Below are 20077 nucleotides of genomic sequence, written 5' to 3'. Positions count from 1 at the left end.
AACCTCCCTATACACAACATTAGAAGATCTGTTTTGTGGCTCAAGATACATCCACAAATTGACAACAATCCTGATTTATGCACTACTGGGTAAAGAAGTTGGCGACGGGTGGCAGCTACGTGTTAAGTAGATTTAGAGATATGTCGCTCTTTTATTGAGGAAATCGACTGGATCATGCACCGGACAGCAGATTTACACCACTAAAATAACTTGCAAAAGCGAAAATCGGGGTCTGCTGCCACGACATTGAGCTGCCTAAAGGCTATAGGTCAATACAGGAATATGTGGAATATACTTAATCTATTGGCAGACCGCAGCAGTATCTTCTCAAGTTTCCCAACCCCTCGGTTAGGAGGCAATTTATGCTGATGCGTTTTAATCAACTGCCCTGCAAGGCTGTTTTGGGAGCTCGCTTAAAGTTGGCTCCTGAAGCCTGGTATTGTGCTTATGCCTACACAAAAGATCATTGTAGGCAATAAGTCATTGTTTCACCCAGTGCCTGGCACTACAAAATCGGCGAATTGTATATCTGGGCCGTTTTGCACGCAACCGTGACATATTGGCGACCACAGTGTTGTGGGGTAGTTGCATGGTGGGATCAAAGCCTGCTCTCACGATTGATCGAATGAAACTTTGGGATGATATAACAACTTTGATATGTAAGCTTTCTTAAAATTATGAAATGATGAATTTAAAGGTTGCACTTTAAACAGGACTTTAGTTCTTGGAAATAATGAGATGACAAGATCTATGATACTATTATCATTTTACTTGACTATTACATTATGTAGATATTGTGAGTATGTTTTCTTCTGTATAACATGTTTTGATACTTTGTGGTGTGAAAAGCTTTTTAAGCTATAGCACCCCAATAATAAAATTAAAATGTTGTTACTATAAATGCTAACAGACAATACTGTTAACAATGCCTTATGTTGCCAGTTGCTAAATTTGGCGAGAAACTTGTTTTTAGGGTTGAGGATCATGTCATGTCCCTTCCTGTGTTGTCACAGATATGTGATGTTTCTTCTGCAGGTTTTTAGATGTTGATGAACTAATGGCAGTGATTATAATCGCAGTATCCACACTTGCCCAAAATTGTGTGCTCTTAGGCTAATATCTGCATCCATTTGCCTCCGTGTCTGGTGAATGTTGAACATTTTTGAAGCGGGAAGTATTGTCTCAAATGGAGAGGAGATATAGTTCACTACTGCTGAGTCTGAAACCAAATGATCTTTATTCCTACTACTGGCTTGCCTCCTTGGTCAAGTAGTTTGATCTTGGGCTAATCACTGTTTCTTTGTGCTTTATCTCCTTACCTTCCAAACGTTTTTGCTTTTCACAAGCAGAATTCGGGTACGAATAGTATACGTTAACGAACCACTGGAACCTCTCTATGTTGTAGGTTTCTTAGGTGCAGCACGTCTGCCTTTCTCAACCTAATCACTTGTCTAAGAGTGTGTGGGGAAAATGTACAAGTAAGCCCAATCATTTAAAACTGGTGCTAGCAAAGTTGCCTGTTATTGTTGTTTTGGTTTTTCTAACCCCAGGCCTTTGCTGATTGAAACCATGTAATCCATGCGCTGGTAAAGCCAATGGGGTGATGGTTGGAAGGTTTACAATTAATCTTAACCTCTGGCAATTGCTTGGGGCAACCCTGCGGACCATTGTTCTTCAGCCTGCCTAGCCATTTCAGAAAGGGGAAAGACCATCTTCAAATAGGGCATGGACCCACCTGAACCTGTTTGTCACATCCCTTCTGCACATTGCCATAAGTAACCCAAGACATGTTTCGGCTTCTTAGGGCATTATCTATGTGGTGTATCTTGGGTATCTAAGCCTAGCAGATCTTGATAATCATGAAATGTTTAATTTTGAAACTTCCCACAAACCTGGCAGGGCCACATTTTGTATGTCAAGTGTTGACCCTAAAATGTATATTTCTACCAACTGAACTGTTTTATGTCAAGCATGAGGTTCTTGTGGTGGGGTGGTAGGAAGAAAAGGAGCCAGCACGGGGTGCTGTGGGCAGATGTTGAGCTAGGAAGTGTAGAGCACAAGCAGGAAAGCAGATGGTGGTTTGACATGATTTGTATCACCCCTACCTCCACAGCCCCAAGCAGGAGATGTGGTAGGAGTAGGGAAAAGCATGTACCAGTCACTGAGCAACAGTAAAGAAAGCGGGCAACAACCGCTGCAGTAGACGGCTGCTCTCAATTGCCAACACAGGAAAGGTTTACCAATGTGTCATATATTTGTATTGATGGTCCAGTGCTCACACCATCCAGTAACCTTTTGTATGGTTATTAAAAGACATGTACCATTTATAACACATCAGTACACAATGTTTTTAGATAGCTACCCCACTCCTTAAATTCATGTTCATATACTAATCGCTCTGTAATGAACACTCAATTAATGCTTCTTAAACATGTAAAAAATTAATATTTTAATTATGAGAAATTTGTAATAAAGAAACATCGCCATTATTATCATCAATATACACGACACACATAAAAATGCAAAAAAATCCTCAATGTAAAAGCTAAAACATTGTCATTGTCTCTATTTCAAATCAAGGTGAAGACTGATCAACCTTCTCCAAGAATCGGTCACATTAAAAAACAACTACCTGCCTCACCAGGTCGTGATAGGCAACCTCACAAATCATGCTAGGCAATCTAGCAGCTGTCTCACCAAATCATGATAGTAAATCTCAAAGAGGCATCTGCCTCCATCAATACTTTTCTCAATGTGATATCAAATGAAGGGTAAAAGGCCTCTTCATACTCGGAAGGTATGGAGTTGATGAGGGCTGTTGAAGACTGGATGCCTAGGATTATCCACAATTGAAGGAAAAATTGAAAACTTGCCAAATATTAAAAAGCCACTAGCATCAAAAAGTCAGAAAAAGAATTAAACTGGCTGGGGTACCTGGCTTTGCCTGTGTCCTGATCTAGTGGTATATCATATGCCCTGGAGGATGTTGCTCTTGTCCTCATGTCAGCAAGTCTTGCTTCCGTTTGCACTGGCATCTCGTTTGCCCTGGAGAAAGTTGTTCTTGTCCTCTGGTTGGCAAGTCGTGCTGCTGTTTGTTGTTGTGTTTCGGAAGCTCTTGATATTGATTTTCTCATTGCATCAGATGGAGCTTTTCCAAGTGATGTATGTTTTGTGTGCGGTATGTTTGTCACTCGGCGGCTTCAGCACATTTGAGAACATTTCCAAGAGAGATTGATTGTGCTGTCTTCTCGTGAATGAACTTAAGTGAACTGTAACCCAGCCATTTTGCATATTTGGAATGGTGTGCTAAAATTAATTTTTACATTAATTTTTAAATTCCCCTTAAAAATGCTTTAATAAACACTTTTGAACTGTATACAGTAGCAATACATTTCAAAGGGATAACCAACACATTGACACACACGCCGCCTGTTCTTCATGCTCTGCCGCTCCGAACAGCTGTCTGCAGGGATTGAGTTTACTGTGTTATATACCTTTCGGGCCGTCCCTTATTCCACGCCTACAATCCCCAAAACGTCACCAGCACTGAACATTTTCCTTGACAAAATATCAAAGACATTAGCGTCGTTTGCCACTAGGAATCGTTCCATGAAAAGTCACTGAAGTACAAAATCTTGTTTAAAACTACAGACTGGACTTCCATTTGCAGTTCACAGTGTTTGCTGTTATCTCTGTCTTGTATTTTATGAGAACATTGGCCACCGCCCCAGAATAAAGCCTACATAGCAGTGAACGCATTATTTACTCCATAAGAGTGCGATGTACGGCTCAAGGCTGTTGGCGGCCAGCCCGGGCTATTGGCAAAAATATTACTCTACGTTTACATTGCAACATGTAAAAGCAAATCTTGTGGCTTACATTTCTCTAAATATGGAAGTGTTTTCATTGCAGTGTGCATTTAGCAAGAAGGCATGGTCTGCCGTTCAGACCACATGCAGTTGTTAAGCATGGTTAATATGGGCAGTCATGGGGAATGCATGTCAGATTAGCTTGGGGGTACGGGGTTAGGCCCCGAATAGATTTAAGGACAAGGAGCAGACACTTTAAGAGAGACGATTTGGCATAGAAAACCACCTGCAGAGGCGGGGAAAGAATTGCACAGAGTGAGCACCGTCATGTGAGCTTAACGACTAAATTGTAAATTTAGGCAAATCGCATTATTACACTGTGCCTTGAATTCAGTTCTATTCTGCTACAATACATGTTTTATGAACTAAGTGCAATATTGCTCATTTGAGGTAGGACAGTCCGTTATCCAGTGCGCCAGAGAAGATTTTGAAGTGGGAGTATTTTACTCCCTATTTTTTAAAAGCGGGGTGTCTTCCACTACAATTAAGGGAATAATGCCAACATATTTTTATTATTTATAAGTTTGACAAGGACAACTAATTTGTGAAAAATAGTCATTGAGATTAAAATAAATATGCACACGATAACACCATGCAACATCAGATTGTGTTAATGCAGTCCAGATAATAGTGACCCACCAAAAGATTGTGCACTGTTTGCTATTTGCCTCAAGCTTGTATAAATGGCAGATTTACACACTTCAAAACCTGTCTAACATTGCTTTGATTTAGAAACTTTGCTACTCTCAAAGTATGCCAGGTGCATTAAACTGACGAGCCATAAACGAGGGGAAAATAAGCTTGTTTTTTTTTTTTTTTTAGCAAGATCTTTCAATGGCTGTCAAAAGGTTTATTTCCCAGTTATTTTTATTCACTTTTTTCTGAAACAATAGGCATTGAGAAATAAAATCAAGACTCCACAATAAGTTAAACATGTGGACCCTCTGCGGCAAAGCCCTCGCAGGACAAGGCCACAGTGTTGAGCGACACAGGTGCGCAGGAGACGCTGCCCGTTTATACGTAGCACGCTTTGCTACGTCCATGCTTCTGTGCCTATAAGAACCGAGCTACGGACCCTCTGCAGCAAAGATCTACCAAGACAAGGCCGCAGTGTTGAGCGACGCAGGTGTTTGGTGGCCATGGGGTAGTGGCGTAGACGGTGAGTGCGGACGACTACACCCTCCTGGCTGCGGCTGCAAGGTAAGAAGGTGCTGGAGAGTTAGCTTGCTACATTCCACGCAACCCTCCTGACCCGGTGCCCCCTCTCACTCGATTTCACCCGTGACCTACCCTCCCTCGCAGCGTAGGCCACATGTGCACTCTCCTTCACGGCTTAGGCCGCACGCTCCCTTGCGGCACTCAAATCCACTAAGCTGTGAGGGAGCGCACGCGCTCTCTCGCAGCAACTCTTTCTCTTCTTCCCTCTGGCCCGACTCACTCTGCAGGGCTCACCCTGGATGTTCAGATCTCCTCAAACTGCCATTCTGTAACCCCTCTCGCCACTCTTCTCTCTTGGAGCGATCGCTTTCTCTCTCTTTCTCTCTCTTTCTCTCTCTTTCTCTCTCTCTGGTCTTTAGGCTGGACTACAGCAACAGCCTTTCTAAATCTGCCTGCCTGTACTCTACGACCTCTACAACTTATCCAGAACAGGACTGCGAGATTTGTCCTTGTCCTCAAGCCCAGGGATCGCATCTCTCTAGCTCTGAAATCTCTGCACTGGCTCCCTGTGGCGGCAAGGACCAGGTTCAATACCCTTTGCATCGCCCACAAGGCTTTCTGGGGCCTGGTGCTGCACTACCTCCAACTCTTTCTAAACCTCTCCCTTCTCGAGCTCTCCTCTCATCCACTTCTAACTCTCTGAGGGTCAGATGCTTTTCTAAGCTGAGAGTTGGGGGGCAGATCTCTTTCTTTTCGACTGGGGCCTCCCTCTGGCATAGCCTCCCTGGCTCTATCAAACTTGAGCAGAGCCACCTCTGATTCTGGAAGCAACTCAAGACCTTCCTTTTCGCTTCTGCTTTCTCTCTGCCTCTCCCCTGCTGATGTCCTGACTGCTCCACGCACTGGTCACCTGGCTACCCTCTGAACTCGGGCCCAGGTTCATGCATGTCCAGTTGCTCTCGTACTGCCATCTGGCTCCCCCAGCACTTATGGTCTGTATGTGCAACCCTACAGTCCCTTCTCTCTGCACTATGAGACCCCCGCTGGCTGCACTTATTGAGTTACCTGCACTTCTCCCCCACTCCTCCTCAGCACTTCTCCCCTCCCACTGCCCTGCACTTGTGTGATTTGAATGACAATAGGCCTAGTAAGATTGTTGTTTTTGTCCTGCCTCTGTTTCCCCCTCCTTGTCTTGTCGCGCCTAGAAACACCACTTGTGTACAGGCGCGTTATAAATGCATTATCATGTCATAAATAATGAGGGTAACTAGAAAGGTTTGAGTAGCTGGTGTCCTTTCCTCGGTTAATCCTAACCAGCTCTGAGAATGGTATCCAGGTGGCTTACGAGTTGATTGGTTCCACCAACTCAAAGGAAGAAGTCGTCCTTGAAGGGGCTTCTCTGTCGAGATGAACTTGGCAGTTTCGGACCTGCAGCAGGGCTTCACCGGGCAAACCAAAGGTCCAGGAGTTGTAGCAACCGTCCTCTTCCAGCTCGTCTTCGTTTTTTTGGCTCCAGTGGTCGACTCTGCTTTCCAGTCCAAGAGACTCGCCTTTTAAACAGTTTTCTCCCTTTCATTCCAACCTAGCTGCCACTCACCCAGCAGGGCAGCAGGGTAGCTGTCCTTGCTGGACAGTCAGATAGCCAATAACTCCAGAGTGCATTTGGGTCTCCTAGGAGACTTAAGCACAGGGAGATTCGGGCACCTCCCTCACTTCCTGCCCACCCCAGATACTCGGACGCAGTCTTCAGTCCTGAAGCCCGCCAAAGGCATGGAAACAAGGGGGCCAAACCTGGTTTGGCGCGTAGACACAAAGGACCTTTTCAAAAATAAATGGCGAAAAAAGAAGACCGGGACCCGTTTAAACAAAGGGGCTTAAGGCGCCAGCTTGAAAAACATGGCTCCCGTGATTTTTAGCTACCAGTGTGGTAGTTTATTGTAAAACCACTGCCACCAGCCATTTCGATAGGAAAGGGCAGCATTCGACTGCGACATGAGTTTCTAGACACAGGGGATACTAGGTAACCCCTCCAGCACTCTATGGAAGATAGTGTGTGCTCGGTCTAGGAATTTAAAAAGACTAATAAAGTCAATTTAACCTTACATTCTTTGGGAAACAGTAGTTTATTTCGGAGAAGGTATTTAAACCTTTGGGAAGTCTAAAAAGACATCCCTGTGTCAATGCACTGACGGTGCTGTGTAACACACATGAAAAGATGATGCCTATGGAGTTGTTTAAAACTCCATAACCAAAGAAAATAATCACAGAAAACGAACAATTAAAAAGTACAGAGTCCCAAAGTTCAGCAAAAGAGCTGGGGGTCTCTAAGGTAGAGAGGAATTAGCACATTTTGAGAATTCTCCCTAACTGCCTTGCAACAATGTCGTTTTAAATTCGATCCAGGGTTTGCACGAAGGACAAAAAACTGTGAAAAGGTGGTTTCTTTACAAAATAATGATGCGTGAATGACTATTGTGTGCTGACTACATCTGGAGGACACATTCATTGTGAGAAGGAAATGACACTGCCAAAATCGGGCAATTGGACATACCGAAGTGTAATCTGATGTATGTTCTAAGCAGTGAACTTCTGAAACTGGAACTCTTCTCCTGCATTTAAGGGGTGGGAGGGAGAAAGCGCAGAGGGAAAAGGGGGGCGGGGTTGTATTTTCAGGACCCACCGAGAAGGATTGGGTCTGGGGTTTTCTTTTTTGAAGCCTGGGGTCTTCTACAGAGTTCCTCTTTGCTGCAAAGACCACATGAAATGCCGAAATGAATACCTTTTCCGGCAAGTATTGAGGGTTGCTTAGCTTAATGGCTTTTCATGTTGGATTATGCTGGTCACTTGTAAAGATGGACTAGAGAAGGGGAGACATAAGAGGGAGGGAAATTGCATAATGTTACTTCGTTTGTTGCTTGCATAGAGCTTAAAACTGCCTTGCAGCAGCTTCAAAGCGCTAAGGTTAAAGGTAAGAGGGACGCAGAGAGATCTTGGAATATTGTTAGTGGGTTCAGAGGAAGAAGTACAGCTTCCAAGCACCGAGACACTACCACCCACATTTTACATGCCCTCATTGCTGCTCGGTTCACAAGGACACAGACCCTAGAGTTAGCTTTTGAGTTCCAAAGCATGTGTACTTGGCTCCCGGGCACTTGTGAGTACAAACATCCCACTTAGTGCACATCAAATATGCTGTTATACCACAGTGGGCTTTCTTAGGGGTGCCGTTTAGGTAGATACAGAATGATGGGATCTGATCAAAGCGGAGTATGCCACCAGATCAAAGCGGACGTCTGTCTATAGGTTGGGGGGGGGGGTGAGCAATGTTTTTTAGGCAATTTCCGGACCATAATGCCATGTTGTATGTAGCCAGTCCAATACTAGATTTTGCATGAATGAGTCTGTTAGAAAATGGCTGCTCTTTTTGATGGCTGTCTTGGTTTTGTTCAGTGGTTCACAGATCAACCTGACACATGTACAAAGTAGGAAAATAACTGTGTGGCATATTTCGATATTCATTCGTCTTCTGTGTGAAGTTGCAAGCAGTAGGCCCAAGTACAAAATGCAGAAGGCATTTTGTTCCTTCAACGTATCTTTAACTTGTTATTTTATTTATTTATAGAGCATTTGTTAGGCGCCTATACAGAATTGTTTCAAGGCGCCACAAGGCTAAATGGAGAGGCAACAAGGGGAGTTAATAACCATGGCAAAAAGCAAATCTACATTTGTGGTCCTACTAGGCCTTGTGACATTCGGCCATGGAAGTGCAAGAGATGGGGAGGGTTTGGGGGGTGCGAATGGACAAGTGCTAGTGGGTGCCTGGTGGGAAGTGGCAAGGGGAGCTAAGCAGGAGGCCTCAGGCTAAGTGCTAGGGCAGACGAATCCCAAGGATGGATGCAGTGGTGTGGGGTGGGGGGGCGGTGCGGTGCTGGTAACGACTGAGTAAAGGGCTTGTTAACCTGTGAGATGCATAATGACCAGGCCACCGGTCTCTGTGGCAGTGGGGTAGTTGGCATGGAAGGGGAAGGGGAAGAGGTAGTGAAGAGCAGAGTTTTGAGAAGGTTCCGGAACGAGGTCCGGCTCAAGACTGAGAGAGGCAGGGAGGCTGTTGCAAAAGGGAGGCACCACCCGAAGAGAGAGACCACACCCACTCTGCTTGAAGAAGCATTTGACAATCCAGAGTTGGCATTAGAGGAGCGGAGAGTCTAGCAGGGGAGTATTTAGGGAGGGAAAGTTGGATATGGTGTCTTCCCAGGCCTAGAAGGCCTTGTGGGTGATGTAGAGGGTCTTGATCCTCACAACTACAGTGAGCCAGTGGAGAGATTTTGCGGCTGGAGAGATACGGCCCCTGGGCTTGAGGCCAAGGATAAATCTTGCAGCCCAATTCTGCATTAGCTGAAAGGGGTGTAGGGCGGAGAGGGGGAGATTGAGGGAAGAGGCTGTTGCAGTAGCCCAGCCTAGAGAGGAGCAGAGCTCTGGAGACAATGAGCTTCTGGGCAAAGGTAAGGAAAGGGAGAATGCGTCTGAGGAGGTGAAGCAGGAAGTGGGCATTCTTGGCCAGTTCAAGATGTGCGGGGTGAAGGAATGAGTGGAGTCGAAGATGACCCCTTGGTGAGCCGCAACATTTTCCCTCCATAATGATCTAAACCAGACTTAAATCTGTGGCCACTTTTGAATTGAACCAGTTAATCTTTGGCTTTCCCTATGCCGACATTCTCGTGCTGCTCTTTTCAGACCATTCTTGACGATTATCAGTACGTAGAAATTTATAACACATTGTGGTTTTGTCATGCCAAACTATAATGGCTTTGGTGTGGTGCTCCAGCCTCTTCACGTCCCTATCTTCTATCAGTTGGCAGGATAGGAGGCGACTTGTTCTTTTAAACAGGGAAAATGTTCTGAGGGGAGGAAGACCATACAACTACTGGAAAAGAAAATCATGGCTATTTACATTTCGCTCATATGGCTCGATTGCGAGCTACCTTTACTTGAATTGTTGAGCCTAGTTTCAGAAAATAACTACGCCGTTGTAGGTTTCACAGATTTCCCATATGCAATAATTTGGCTCTGTGGCAATGTTCTAAGGGTATTTTTAATAAATGCTCATTTTCGTCTGCTATAGCAGAGAAATTAACGCACTTGACCCTGTTCTGCCCCAAATATGTTCACGTTCGACGTTTAACACAGCGGTGACAAGCTCTTTTCTATTATTTTTGTTCTTTTTCAATGTAGCCCTTGCATTGAACCATTCAGAAGCTCTTAAAAATAGTTTTAAGAATCTGAAAAAAGCAACCTTACAATGCAGTTCATAAACCAGTGCTGATGTATCATAAAATATCTTTTATGGCAGTGGTGTGTGGAATAAATCCCAGTAACTTAACTTTATTGTGGGTTCTAGCTCCGTTTGATTTAATTATTGGACCCGACCTGACTGTGAATGGATATATTGTTCTGTATTGTGATTTAATTCAATTGACTTTTATGGTAATTTATTGTAACAAAGTAATGGATCGTCTATTACATTGTAACAAAGGGCTAGACTGTAGAAACTATGTTGTATGTATTATCTCATTTGCAATGCTTTTATACATTAATTATTGTGCATTGTAATCTTATTTTACTCTCTGGCAAGATGCAATATAAATGTAATTGGTGTACTTATCAATGGGTCAAGTAGGAAAAAGTGCCGTTTGCCTCCAGAGGCATCATTTGTACTCCCCACGTAAGGCGCACTCGGTGTGAGAAAAATGAACAGTCAAAACACACATTAACTAAAAGTTACAGAACAGTGTTTTCCATAAGGGTATGTTTTATATACAGCCTGGAATCTGTTGATAGGAAACAATATGCCGCTTTACCATCCATTAATTTTAAAAAAACTTGGGAGTTGAAGCTTGCTGTATTGTTTTCAGTCAAATAGAATGCATATTCTCAAAATGCTTTTTATGATTAGTCGTGCACATTTCAACATGAGTGCTTAAGTCCTTCAATTTGTCACTGCTATCCTCTTTTCTTTAGATGCAACTGAAAATCTTTCCGTAAGTGTTGTTGGGGACAAGATTAGCGTACTAGTGACCGCTCTTTTTGTTTTATTTTTCCAGCTGGTATTATTTCCCTTCTGGATGAAGAAGAGCCACAACTTAAGGTAGGTTTTGAGCTGAAACCTGAGAATGGAAGGAAACCCCTTCAGAATTCCTTGATGTTGCTTTGTACTAACTAAATCCCAGGTGTAAAAAAAAAAGTGTAGAAAATCAATGCCGTCAAGTGTTAAACACACAAAAAAAGACAAAATTCGTAATTAAGATTTAAATTCAATTTTGCTGAGTTCTCAGTTGGTGTAGTGGATCCATGAGTAACCAGCCATAACTTCCACTATGTAATTGATGTGTCTTTTGTCCACTTGGATCAGATGAGCAAAGCCCTTCCCTCTGCTTGGCAACCTCATCTGCATCCTTTTTCTCATCGAAGCCCTGCACGCCACACAGAGGCGGCAAGACCCTCCCTCCTCTGCCACTCATGTCACCTGTGATCATTCTCAAAGAACCCTCTTTCGATGCTCTGCCTGATTTCCTAGCAAAGAGTCTCCCCCTTGCTGCGGTCTCTCATGTCTTCTCTCCGCTGCTGAGTCCCAGACACTGCGAGCAACTCTCCCTGTTCCTGTTTTACTCGCTGCATCCAGTTTCCTTGTCCCTCCACCCTGTGCTTCCAATTGTGTTCGCCTGGAGCTACACCACGTTTTTCGTATCATTGCCTGCTTAATCTTGCCCCCTGCATTTTATATGCTCATTCATACTGGTCGGCAATAATTCCATTGACTTCCTGCCGCCCACCGCATCTTCTATGGCTCATACAGGCCAGCACTGACTTTATTTACTTTCCTCCTCACCTGTTGCACGGCGTTCTACCATATTGTTATATCATTGTTGCTGAGCATAATAGTTAGGTTGCCCTAGCGAAGAGGGCACACGCCTAACTGTGTGTTTACAAATACTGCTTTGTCAGAAATTAGGCCTTTCCCTCCTTTCTTGGAAAATCAAATCTGCCTGTTTTTGTAATTGCTTCTGTACTTAATTATGCTGTTCCTTTTTTTTTTGTCTAGAAATTAGGCTGTCCTCTCTTTTCCTCTTCTAGTTTCTTCCCTGTCGTTATAAACGGTCTCCAGTTGTCATGCTTTGCTGTATGTATGTTGTAACCTTTACCTTGTTGCCTCATCCCTTCACACTGCCTTGATTGGTGCATTGCTGTGTAGTTGTAGTTGGGTGTGCTCTGCAGTCCCCTCCCACCCGCTACCTTCTACCGTCTCTTTACCAATGGTGCTCTCAATCTCCCCTATCACCTATCCTTTTCCTCTGTCTAAGTCTGCAAGGAAAAAGTTCAAGAACTATCTCCATGATCTTTGTATAACCCATATGGTCTCCACGCTCTCACCTTTCTCTTCCTCTCGCATTAATGGTGGCACCCGCTCAGAGGTACTCTTAGTATCCTTCTTGTCCTCCAGGGTCATCATTAAAGTCTGCCTAAATGGCACGGTCATCGTCCAGGGCTCTCAGCCCAACCTCCTCCTTCTTGATGGGCGCCTCGCGCCTCTCATCAACTTCCACCCCTCTGGCCCCTCTGCCACCTCCGACTGGTGTACCACACTCCTGTACCCCTCCTCGGAAGACCTTAAAAAGTGGCTACCCTCAACTCTCGCTCTGCCGTTAAACCCTCCTCTGACGCCTACTTGAAGACCTCAACCTAGATGTCCTCACCCTCACTGAGACGTGATTCACTGCCAGCACTGTTACAAGTTTTGATGCTCTCCTACCCCAGGGTTTCAAGATCCTCTCCAAAACTAGGCCTACCCGGCCCGGGGCAGAGTGGCCCAGATCGTCCCTGAGTGGATCCCTGCTGCTATCATACCCACTCAAGCCTATTCTTTCGAATGCCTTGTCTGCAGGCTTTGTCTCTCCTGGCCTCTCTCTCAATCTGGCCACACTCTACCAGCTCCATGGCCCGGTCTCCCACTTCCTCTCTGAATGGCCTGACCTCATATCTTTTCTCCTGGACTCCTTCCCCAAGCATTTCCTTCTCAGACTTCAATATTCACCTCGACTCCCCTGATACAGCCTCTGGGCTCTTCCGCATTATCTGTGACGCTTTCCCTCTCCATTCTTCCTTCCGGCCCGACACATTCAGCTGAATACACCTTAGATGCTCTCATCTCAGACATCCCCAACATCTCTTCTGGTCTGATCATGCGCTCCTTTCCACTCACCTGGACCCCTTGGCTAAGCCCCCACCCACGCTGCCACCCTCCTTCTCAGTCATTCGATCTATGAAGCAAGTGTCAGTTGCTGCTTTTGCCGCCACCTTCACTCCCCCTCCTGCCCCTTCCGCTGACTCTCACAGAGCCCTTACTAACCTTCATCTCCATCGCCAACACTTTGGACATCCTTGCCCCTGTCATGAGGATCTGCATGAAACCTGTATCCAAGTGCAAATCCTGGTATGACTGCGACCTGGTTGCTCTGACACGCAAGTGCAGAGCAGCTGAGCGTAAGTGGCAGGCTTCAAGCACTTCCTCTGGCAAACTGGCCTGCCGCCTGCTCCAAAGGTAATACAGACTCTCTATTTGCTCCAAGCAGAGGGTCTAAATCCAAGCCTGCATCTCTGTGGCCACTAACAGCACGGCTGAACCTTTCAAAATCTGCAAGGACCTCGCCAATCCTACTGCAGTCTCCACTTCTCTTCCTTCCCAGGTCCTTGGCACTTCTCAGGCCTCTCACTTAATTTCTAAAACTCATGAAATCCTGTCCTCCCTCTCCTCTACATCCTTCTCCCCATCAGCTCTCGGGCCTCCATTGGCCCACATCTCGCCTCCTTCTCCTCTGTCTCCCATAACACCTGGTGAGGTTTCTAGACAAGTCGGCTCCACGAAAATCTCATCCAAACAGGTGCTCCCCTGCTCCTCCAGAACTATCAAGGACAACATTGTCTCGCTTGCTCCAGTCTTGGCTGATTTCTGCAATCACTCCTTTGCCACTGGATCCTTCCCCTCACTCCTCAAGCTCTCTCTTGTTCACCCACCCCTCAAAAGGTCTTGTGCTGACCCTTCCTTTCTGGCAAACTACTGCCCATTTCCACCACCCCCTTCCTGGGCAAACTGGCCATCTTCCAGATCATCCAACACACTGAATCTGTTGGTTGTCATCATGACCACCAGTCTGGCTTCAAACTGTTCTCCTGGACACCTGTGAAGACTTGCTCTCTAATCTTGATTCCAGCTCTCCTTCCGGTCTCATCCTTCTAGCCCGTTCCTCTGCCTTTGATACAATCATGCCACCCTGATAAATCGGCTTTGTGGCACCTTTGGCATCAGAGAACTGGCTTTGGGACTGGTTGACCTCCTTCCTCCCGGACCGACCATCCCAGGTTCAACTGGGCCCTTTTCTCTCCACCATCTCACTCTCCACCTGTGGTCTCCCTCACGGATATATCCTCTCCTGGCCTTTCAATATCTACCTGGACCCTCTAGCCCACTTTTCCTCCTAACTTCTAGTGTTATCCAGATGAAACTCAGCTCTCCTTCAAGCTACCCTCCTCTACCACCTCCTCTCCCTCTCATTCCTGACGACCTGTGTGCTATTCACTGCTAATGATCTTGCCTTAACGCCAGTACTATGAGGCAAAAAACCTTGGTGTCATCTTCGACTCCTCCCTCCTTCTCCCCTCACATCACAGACCTGGCCAAGAAGGCTCACTGTCAGCAGCACCTTCTCGGAGGCATTCTCCCTTTCCTTACCTTCCCCAGAAGCTCAGTGTCTCCAGAGTTCTTCTGCTCTTTAGGCTGGACTACTGCAACAGCCTCTTCCCTCAATCTCCCCCTCTCCTCCCTACGCCCCTTTCAGCTAATCCAGAATTGGGCTGCAAGACTTATCCTTGGCCTCAAGCCCAGCGACTGTATCTCTCCAGCCCCAAAATCTCTCTACTGGCTCCCTGTAGCTGTGAGGATAACATGTCAAGACCCTCTGGTTCTCTCTCGGCTGGACTACTGCAACAGCTCTGCCGAACTCTTCCCTTTGCCCCCCTTCAAATAATTCCGAACAGGACAGCAAGACTTATCCTTGGCCGCAAGCCCAGGGACCACATCTCTCCAGCCCTTAAATCTCTTCACTGGCTCCCGGTTACTGTCGCATCAAGACCCTCTGCATCATCCACAAGGCTTTCTGGGTTTGGGGACCTGCTACATCCAACTGTCTCTCACTAAATACCTCCCTGCTAGAGCCCTTCGGTCTTCTAGCTCTAACTCTCTGAAGATCAGACGTTTTCCAAGTAGAGAGGCAAGGGTAGATCTATCTTCTCTGACGGTACCTCCATCTGGAATGGCCTCCCTGCCCCTCTGACTTCAGCCGGATCTCTGTAAGTTCCGGAAGCCCCTCCTTCCCCCTCCCCCTGCCCTGCTAATGTCCCCGGCAGCCCTAAACTGGATGCCTGCTTCCCTCAGTCTACACGGCACCAGGCCCCCCCAGTCCAGTCTATCCCTGCACTTGGTCTCACTTGACACCCTCTTCCCCCCCACCCCCCCCCCCTTCATCCTGCACTAGCACTCACGGGCTGCTCACCTGCACTAGCCTGGTTAGGCCTGTTCCATGAAGCCTGTCCAGCCCCTTACCTTGCACTTAGCTCGTGAACTCTCTGCTTTCCCTGGCTCTGTCCATCTTGTCTAGTTGGTCCACCTCGCCTCCATTGGCATTCACCCTCTCATGACCCTTCCTCCCTGACATGCACCCCCCCTTTCCCCTTTTTTCAGCACTTCCCGTTACTGCACTTGAATGATCGAACTGACACACGACCTAGTAATATTGTTACTGTTTTTCTCCTTGTTCCCCCACCCCCTTGTCTTGTTGTGCCTCAAATCACTTGGGTATAAGCGCATTATAAGTAACCAATAAATAAAATAAGGTGTCCGGTCAATATGTCTAATGCATTTTTTTTTAAATGCAAAAATGTCAGTCAAATTTTTTTTTTGTTCTTTTTTTATTTAATACGTTTTTTGTGGGTTTTTGTAAGAAAAATAGTGTTAAAGAAAAAAAACAAGGGTTTAGGGGGGAACCCCCATAAAAAAGAAACATTCGAAAAAAAAATTCTACTTAATTTTTTCAACATTTTTGCATTCGAAAAAATGTCATTCGAAATATTCACTAAAAACAATAAAATAAAAGGGTTGACTTCAGAAGCCTGAAGTGGAATCCTTGTTAAAGTACAAGTGCTTGTGATGCTATCTTTCGAAAATGGCTGTACACAAATCATGTGGTTAAGTTCTTAAACAGTCGTGCTTTCTGGAATATGTAAATGTAAGGCCTGCAAGGAAAGGAAATTGTCCTACTCCATATTGACATGTGTCAGTAACTTTCGGTGTTTGGTTTTGTGGTACGTTCCCCCTTGGATGCATTTTGAGTGCTAGTCTCCTAGCGGACATTGTAAAGACGGAAATTCTCATCTCCAGTAGATTATCAGACATACATGGTTATATCAGTTCAGTGAGTAGGTAGCAGAGTGTCTCCCGACGAGGGAAGACCAGCCCCTCAGCGAAGCTGGTCCTAGACAGGTCTTGGGTGAAGGTGGTCTTTAATACCCTCTTTCCCACCTGCAAAATTCAGGAAGCCGTCGTAGCAGATAGTCTAAAGGTTATGTAATTTTCCCGTTTTCTGAAGGTCACATATCAAAAAGACCGATTTCTTTCGGACGATTTTGTGCACCCCTCCAAAATCACAATTGTTGTTTTAAATTTTTTTTATCTCAGGGGAATTCCCCCCCACACCCTCCAAAATACCCCCTCTGCATACACACACGTTTTGTCACGCGCAAGTGCACCCCTGTCTGACACAAACAGCTTGCCCTCTCGGTCTCGCCATGCCTGTTAGCCCCTGCACGCATTTGTGTGCGGCGCAGCGGCTGACAGTTCGATTTAGAAAGACCGCTCTGTGCGTTCACAGAGCGGTCTTTCTAAATCAATCTTTTTTTTAAAAAAAATCATCTTTTAAAAAATCTTTTGACCTAACGCCAGTCTAAAGCATCCTATAGTACCCGGGCATTTGTATTCGGCCAGAAGAAAAATGCATTGGCAGGCCTCTTCTACCCATATTCTGTTCCTTTTTAATGCTCGGTAGACCTTGGGTAAGGCTTTCAGTCCAAGCAACATCTGCTCTGATAAGTGAAAATGCAGCCATGCTCCTGCTTAGGCAATGCATAGAAGAGACTTTAGGATTTCCTGTACTCGCTCCCCAGCAACTCAAGCCTTCAAACCTCAGGCTCTCAGAGAAGTAGAACCTCTGTCTGTGCCCTGAACCACTTCAAGAATATGGCGATATACTTATGACTGTGGAAGACTGGGTGCCTCTTAGGTCTGTTTGCTCCTATGCATATATGTAAAGTGTCTTACTGCGCTCCATGGGGCTGTAACTTACATTGGACATGTAGGCATGTCGGATAGACTCTGCTGGATTCTTCACAATAGAGACACCTGTTGCATTCAAACACCTACTGTTTGACGATGGCTGCTGGAACGAGGGAACAATGAGTTCATGGGATGCTCTAAGCACTTGAGTATGTAAGCAAGATGCCCCTTCCTGAGATGCCCCTTTCTGTAAATACCAGTTCTGCATAACTGCTTTAACCACGCTCTTCATATTGTACAACCCTGCAGTGCCCCTTAGCACCACATGTAATTATAAGGTAACTTAAAAACCTTTTAGTATTAAACACATTCACAAATGTTGACAGTTCTAGAATCATTGCATTTTTTTCCCAACACACGTTATTGTGATGGCTATAAAGCACTGCAATGTCACACACAATTACACTGTAATGTGGTTCCGTTCATAAAGAGTTGTGTAACGAAGTACAATCTATTCTTAGCTGTTCAGAAGACTCTATGCCTCCTGGAGGAAATGTAACCACTATGTACTAGTGCAGTGCACAATGTTGCTGTTTTGTACGTCCCCTGTGTGCGAGTTGATAGTGAGCTAAGAAACAGTCAGTCCTATGAAGAAGGAATGGGTAGGCCGGAAAACGAAAGTGATGGTTTAATACTACCAGTTGAATTTATGGATCAAATCGCAAGTGCAGAGAAAAGTTGATTTAATTAATACATGATGCAACAATAATATAATTACTGCTCTGTATCCATTCCGCAGGAATTCGCACTTCACAAGTTAAATGCTGTTGTCAACGACTTCTGGGCTGAAATCTCTGAATCTGTGGATAAAATGTAAGTTGATGGCAATAGACGGTTGCCTGCAGATATTGGTGTTAGATCTTGCAAATCTATTGGTTGAAATCTGCTGTACTTTAAACCCCTATGTCTGTTGTTTCCAGAGAGGTGTTGTATGAAGATGAGAGTTTTAGGAGCCGCCAGTTTGCTGCCCTGGTGGCCTCCAAAGTGTTTTATCACCTTGGAGCTTTCGAGGAGTCTCTGAACTATGCCCTGGGTGCTGGAGACCTCTTCAATGTCAACGACAACTCTGAATATGTGGAAACGATTATAGGTACTGTCCTTTGATGGCCAACATTGTCCTGCTTTTACTTTAACCGCTCGCACCCCTAAAATTCCCACCCCCTTTGCCCTAAGTGAATGTCACCCTTTTGAATTACTGCCTGATTTAGAGGTGCATTTTCCTGAATAATCAGATACTTTGTGCTGTTTGTTTTTTGCAGTTTCATGAGTGAAATTCATCCTCCCAAAAGTAGACTTCATAAAATAACTTTCAAAGTCGACCTTCCATACATTCTGTAATGTTATCAAGCTTTGATGCTGCACGACTTACTACCATAGTGGTCTAACAGCACTAGTATCTTATTGGAGAAATTGGTGACCTGTGCCCTGCCCCGGCTAGCCAGACAGTAGTCTGTGAATGTAAAATAAAGGAAAGCATGGCAAAAAATAAGGTCAAATGAGAAAAAGTGGGACTAGGAAAGGGACGGAATTAACTAACGAATTGGGAGGCTATGATGGGTTTGAGGTAAAGGGAATGCAATTATATCAACCGGGGTGCATGTGTAATGGTAGGCGGTAGATCAGACACAATTCTTTTTTAGAAAGCTGGGAAAAGGACAATAATCATGTTAACCCTCATTTTCCAGTGATGCTGGTTTATAGTACCTTGGAAGAAAGAACTAGCCAGAATTGTCTAGAAGCGTTTTTTGAGGCCCTCGCCAAACCCTGCATCTGAAATGTGGGACTACCAAGTGACATTTTATAAACCAAGCCAAAGATTGGCCATCTTAAAAGGCCAATGCGGGAAACCACAATGGGATGTGGAATTATTGAAGAGTAAGTGAAAGCCACTCTTCAAGAACCAAATGGCATAGCTTCTCTAAGCAAAGTGCTAATCGTTATTTGAGGCATGGTTATTCGGTACATAGAAGGGACTTCATGCAGTGCGTGAAGATCCCAGGTTCTCAATTAACCTCCCTTAGTAAAGTGAATTGAGATCCTGAAATGTTCACGCTTTGCAGGAAGTTCCTTCTGTACAAACCTGAATCCTCACTCTAACTTGTGTAAGGGTAGCCCAACTTAAGAGGTACCCCTAATCACGCTCACACCACAGTAAATGCAACCCTCTTGGGGAAGTATGGCCAAGAGTCTATCTTGCTAGGATAACAAATGTATTCTTTACAGAAATGAGGATAGTAGCAAAGAACTCTGCTACCTGAACGGTCTCTTCTGTCCCTCAACCGTTCCTTTCTCCTGCAACCTGGTGCCAGGCAGGAGCCTTTATACTCATAACCTGCTGTAGTGGCATCTCTGGATATGGGCATGGCTTTATCCCAACTCGTCCTGCTTCCATACAAGGGGTGCTCCAGTCTTTCTTCCTTCCTTCATGAACGGCAATCTGTTTAGGACATGCTACTTTACATATTGCTAGCCTTTGCAAAAATACACTGTAGCTTCATTTTGCTACTTATGACTATTTAATGTACAAAAATATTTTCCAGTCACTCTCCATACCTCATTAATCCTCCTCATATTTTTATATGGCCCTGTAATTTTTTAAACCTGTTTTTTT

The 20077-nt window shown here is 45.1% G+C and overlaps 1 protein-coding gene across 1 annotated transcript in view; it reads left to right on the top strand.

Moving 5' to 3' along the window:
• Window positions 1-20077, top strand: part of PSMD1 (proteasome 26S subunit, non-ATPase 1) — a 1063364-nt gene that overhangs the window by 19833 nt on the left and 1023454 nt on the right. The window contains exons 2-4 of the mRNA XM_069617568.1: window positions 11129-11172; window positions 18206-18279; window positions 18387-18556. Coding sequence (XP_069473669.1) covers window positions 11129-11172; window positions 18206-18279; window positions 18387-18556 — 288 coding nt within the window. The remainder of the gene's footprint in view (window positions 1-11128; window positions 11173-18205; window positions 18280-18386; window positions 18557-20077) is intronic.

This window comes from Ambystoma mexicanum, chromosome 10, assembly GCF_040938575.1.
Source record: "Ambystoma mexicanum isolate Mex_15411 chromosome 10, UKY_AmexF1_1, whole genome shotgun sequence".
Taxonomy (NCBI): domain Eukaryota; kingdom Metazoa; phylum Chordata; class Amphibia; order Caudata; family Ambystomatidae; genus Ambystoma; species Ambystoma mexicanum.
Note: the sequence above shows the minus strand (reverse complement) of the source record. Positions and strands in the feature narration are given on the sequence as shown.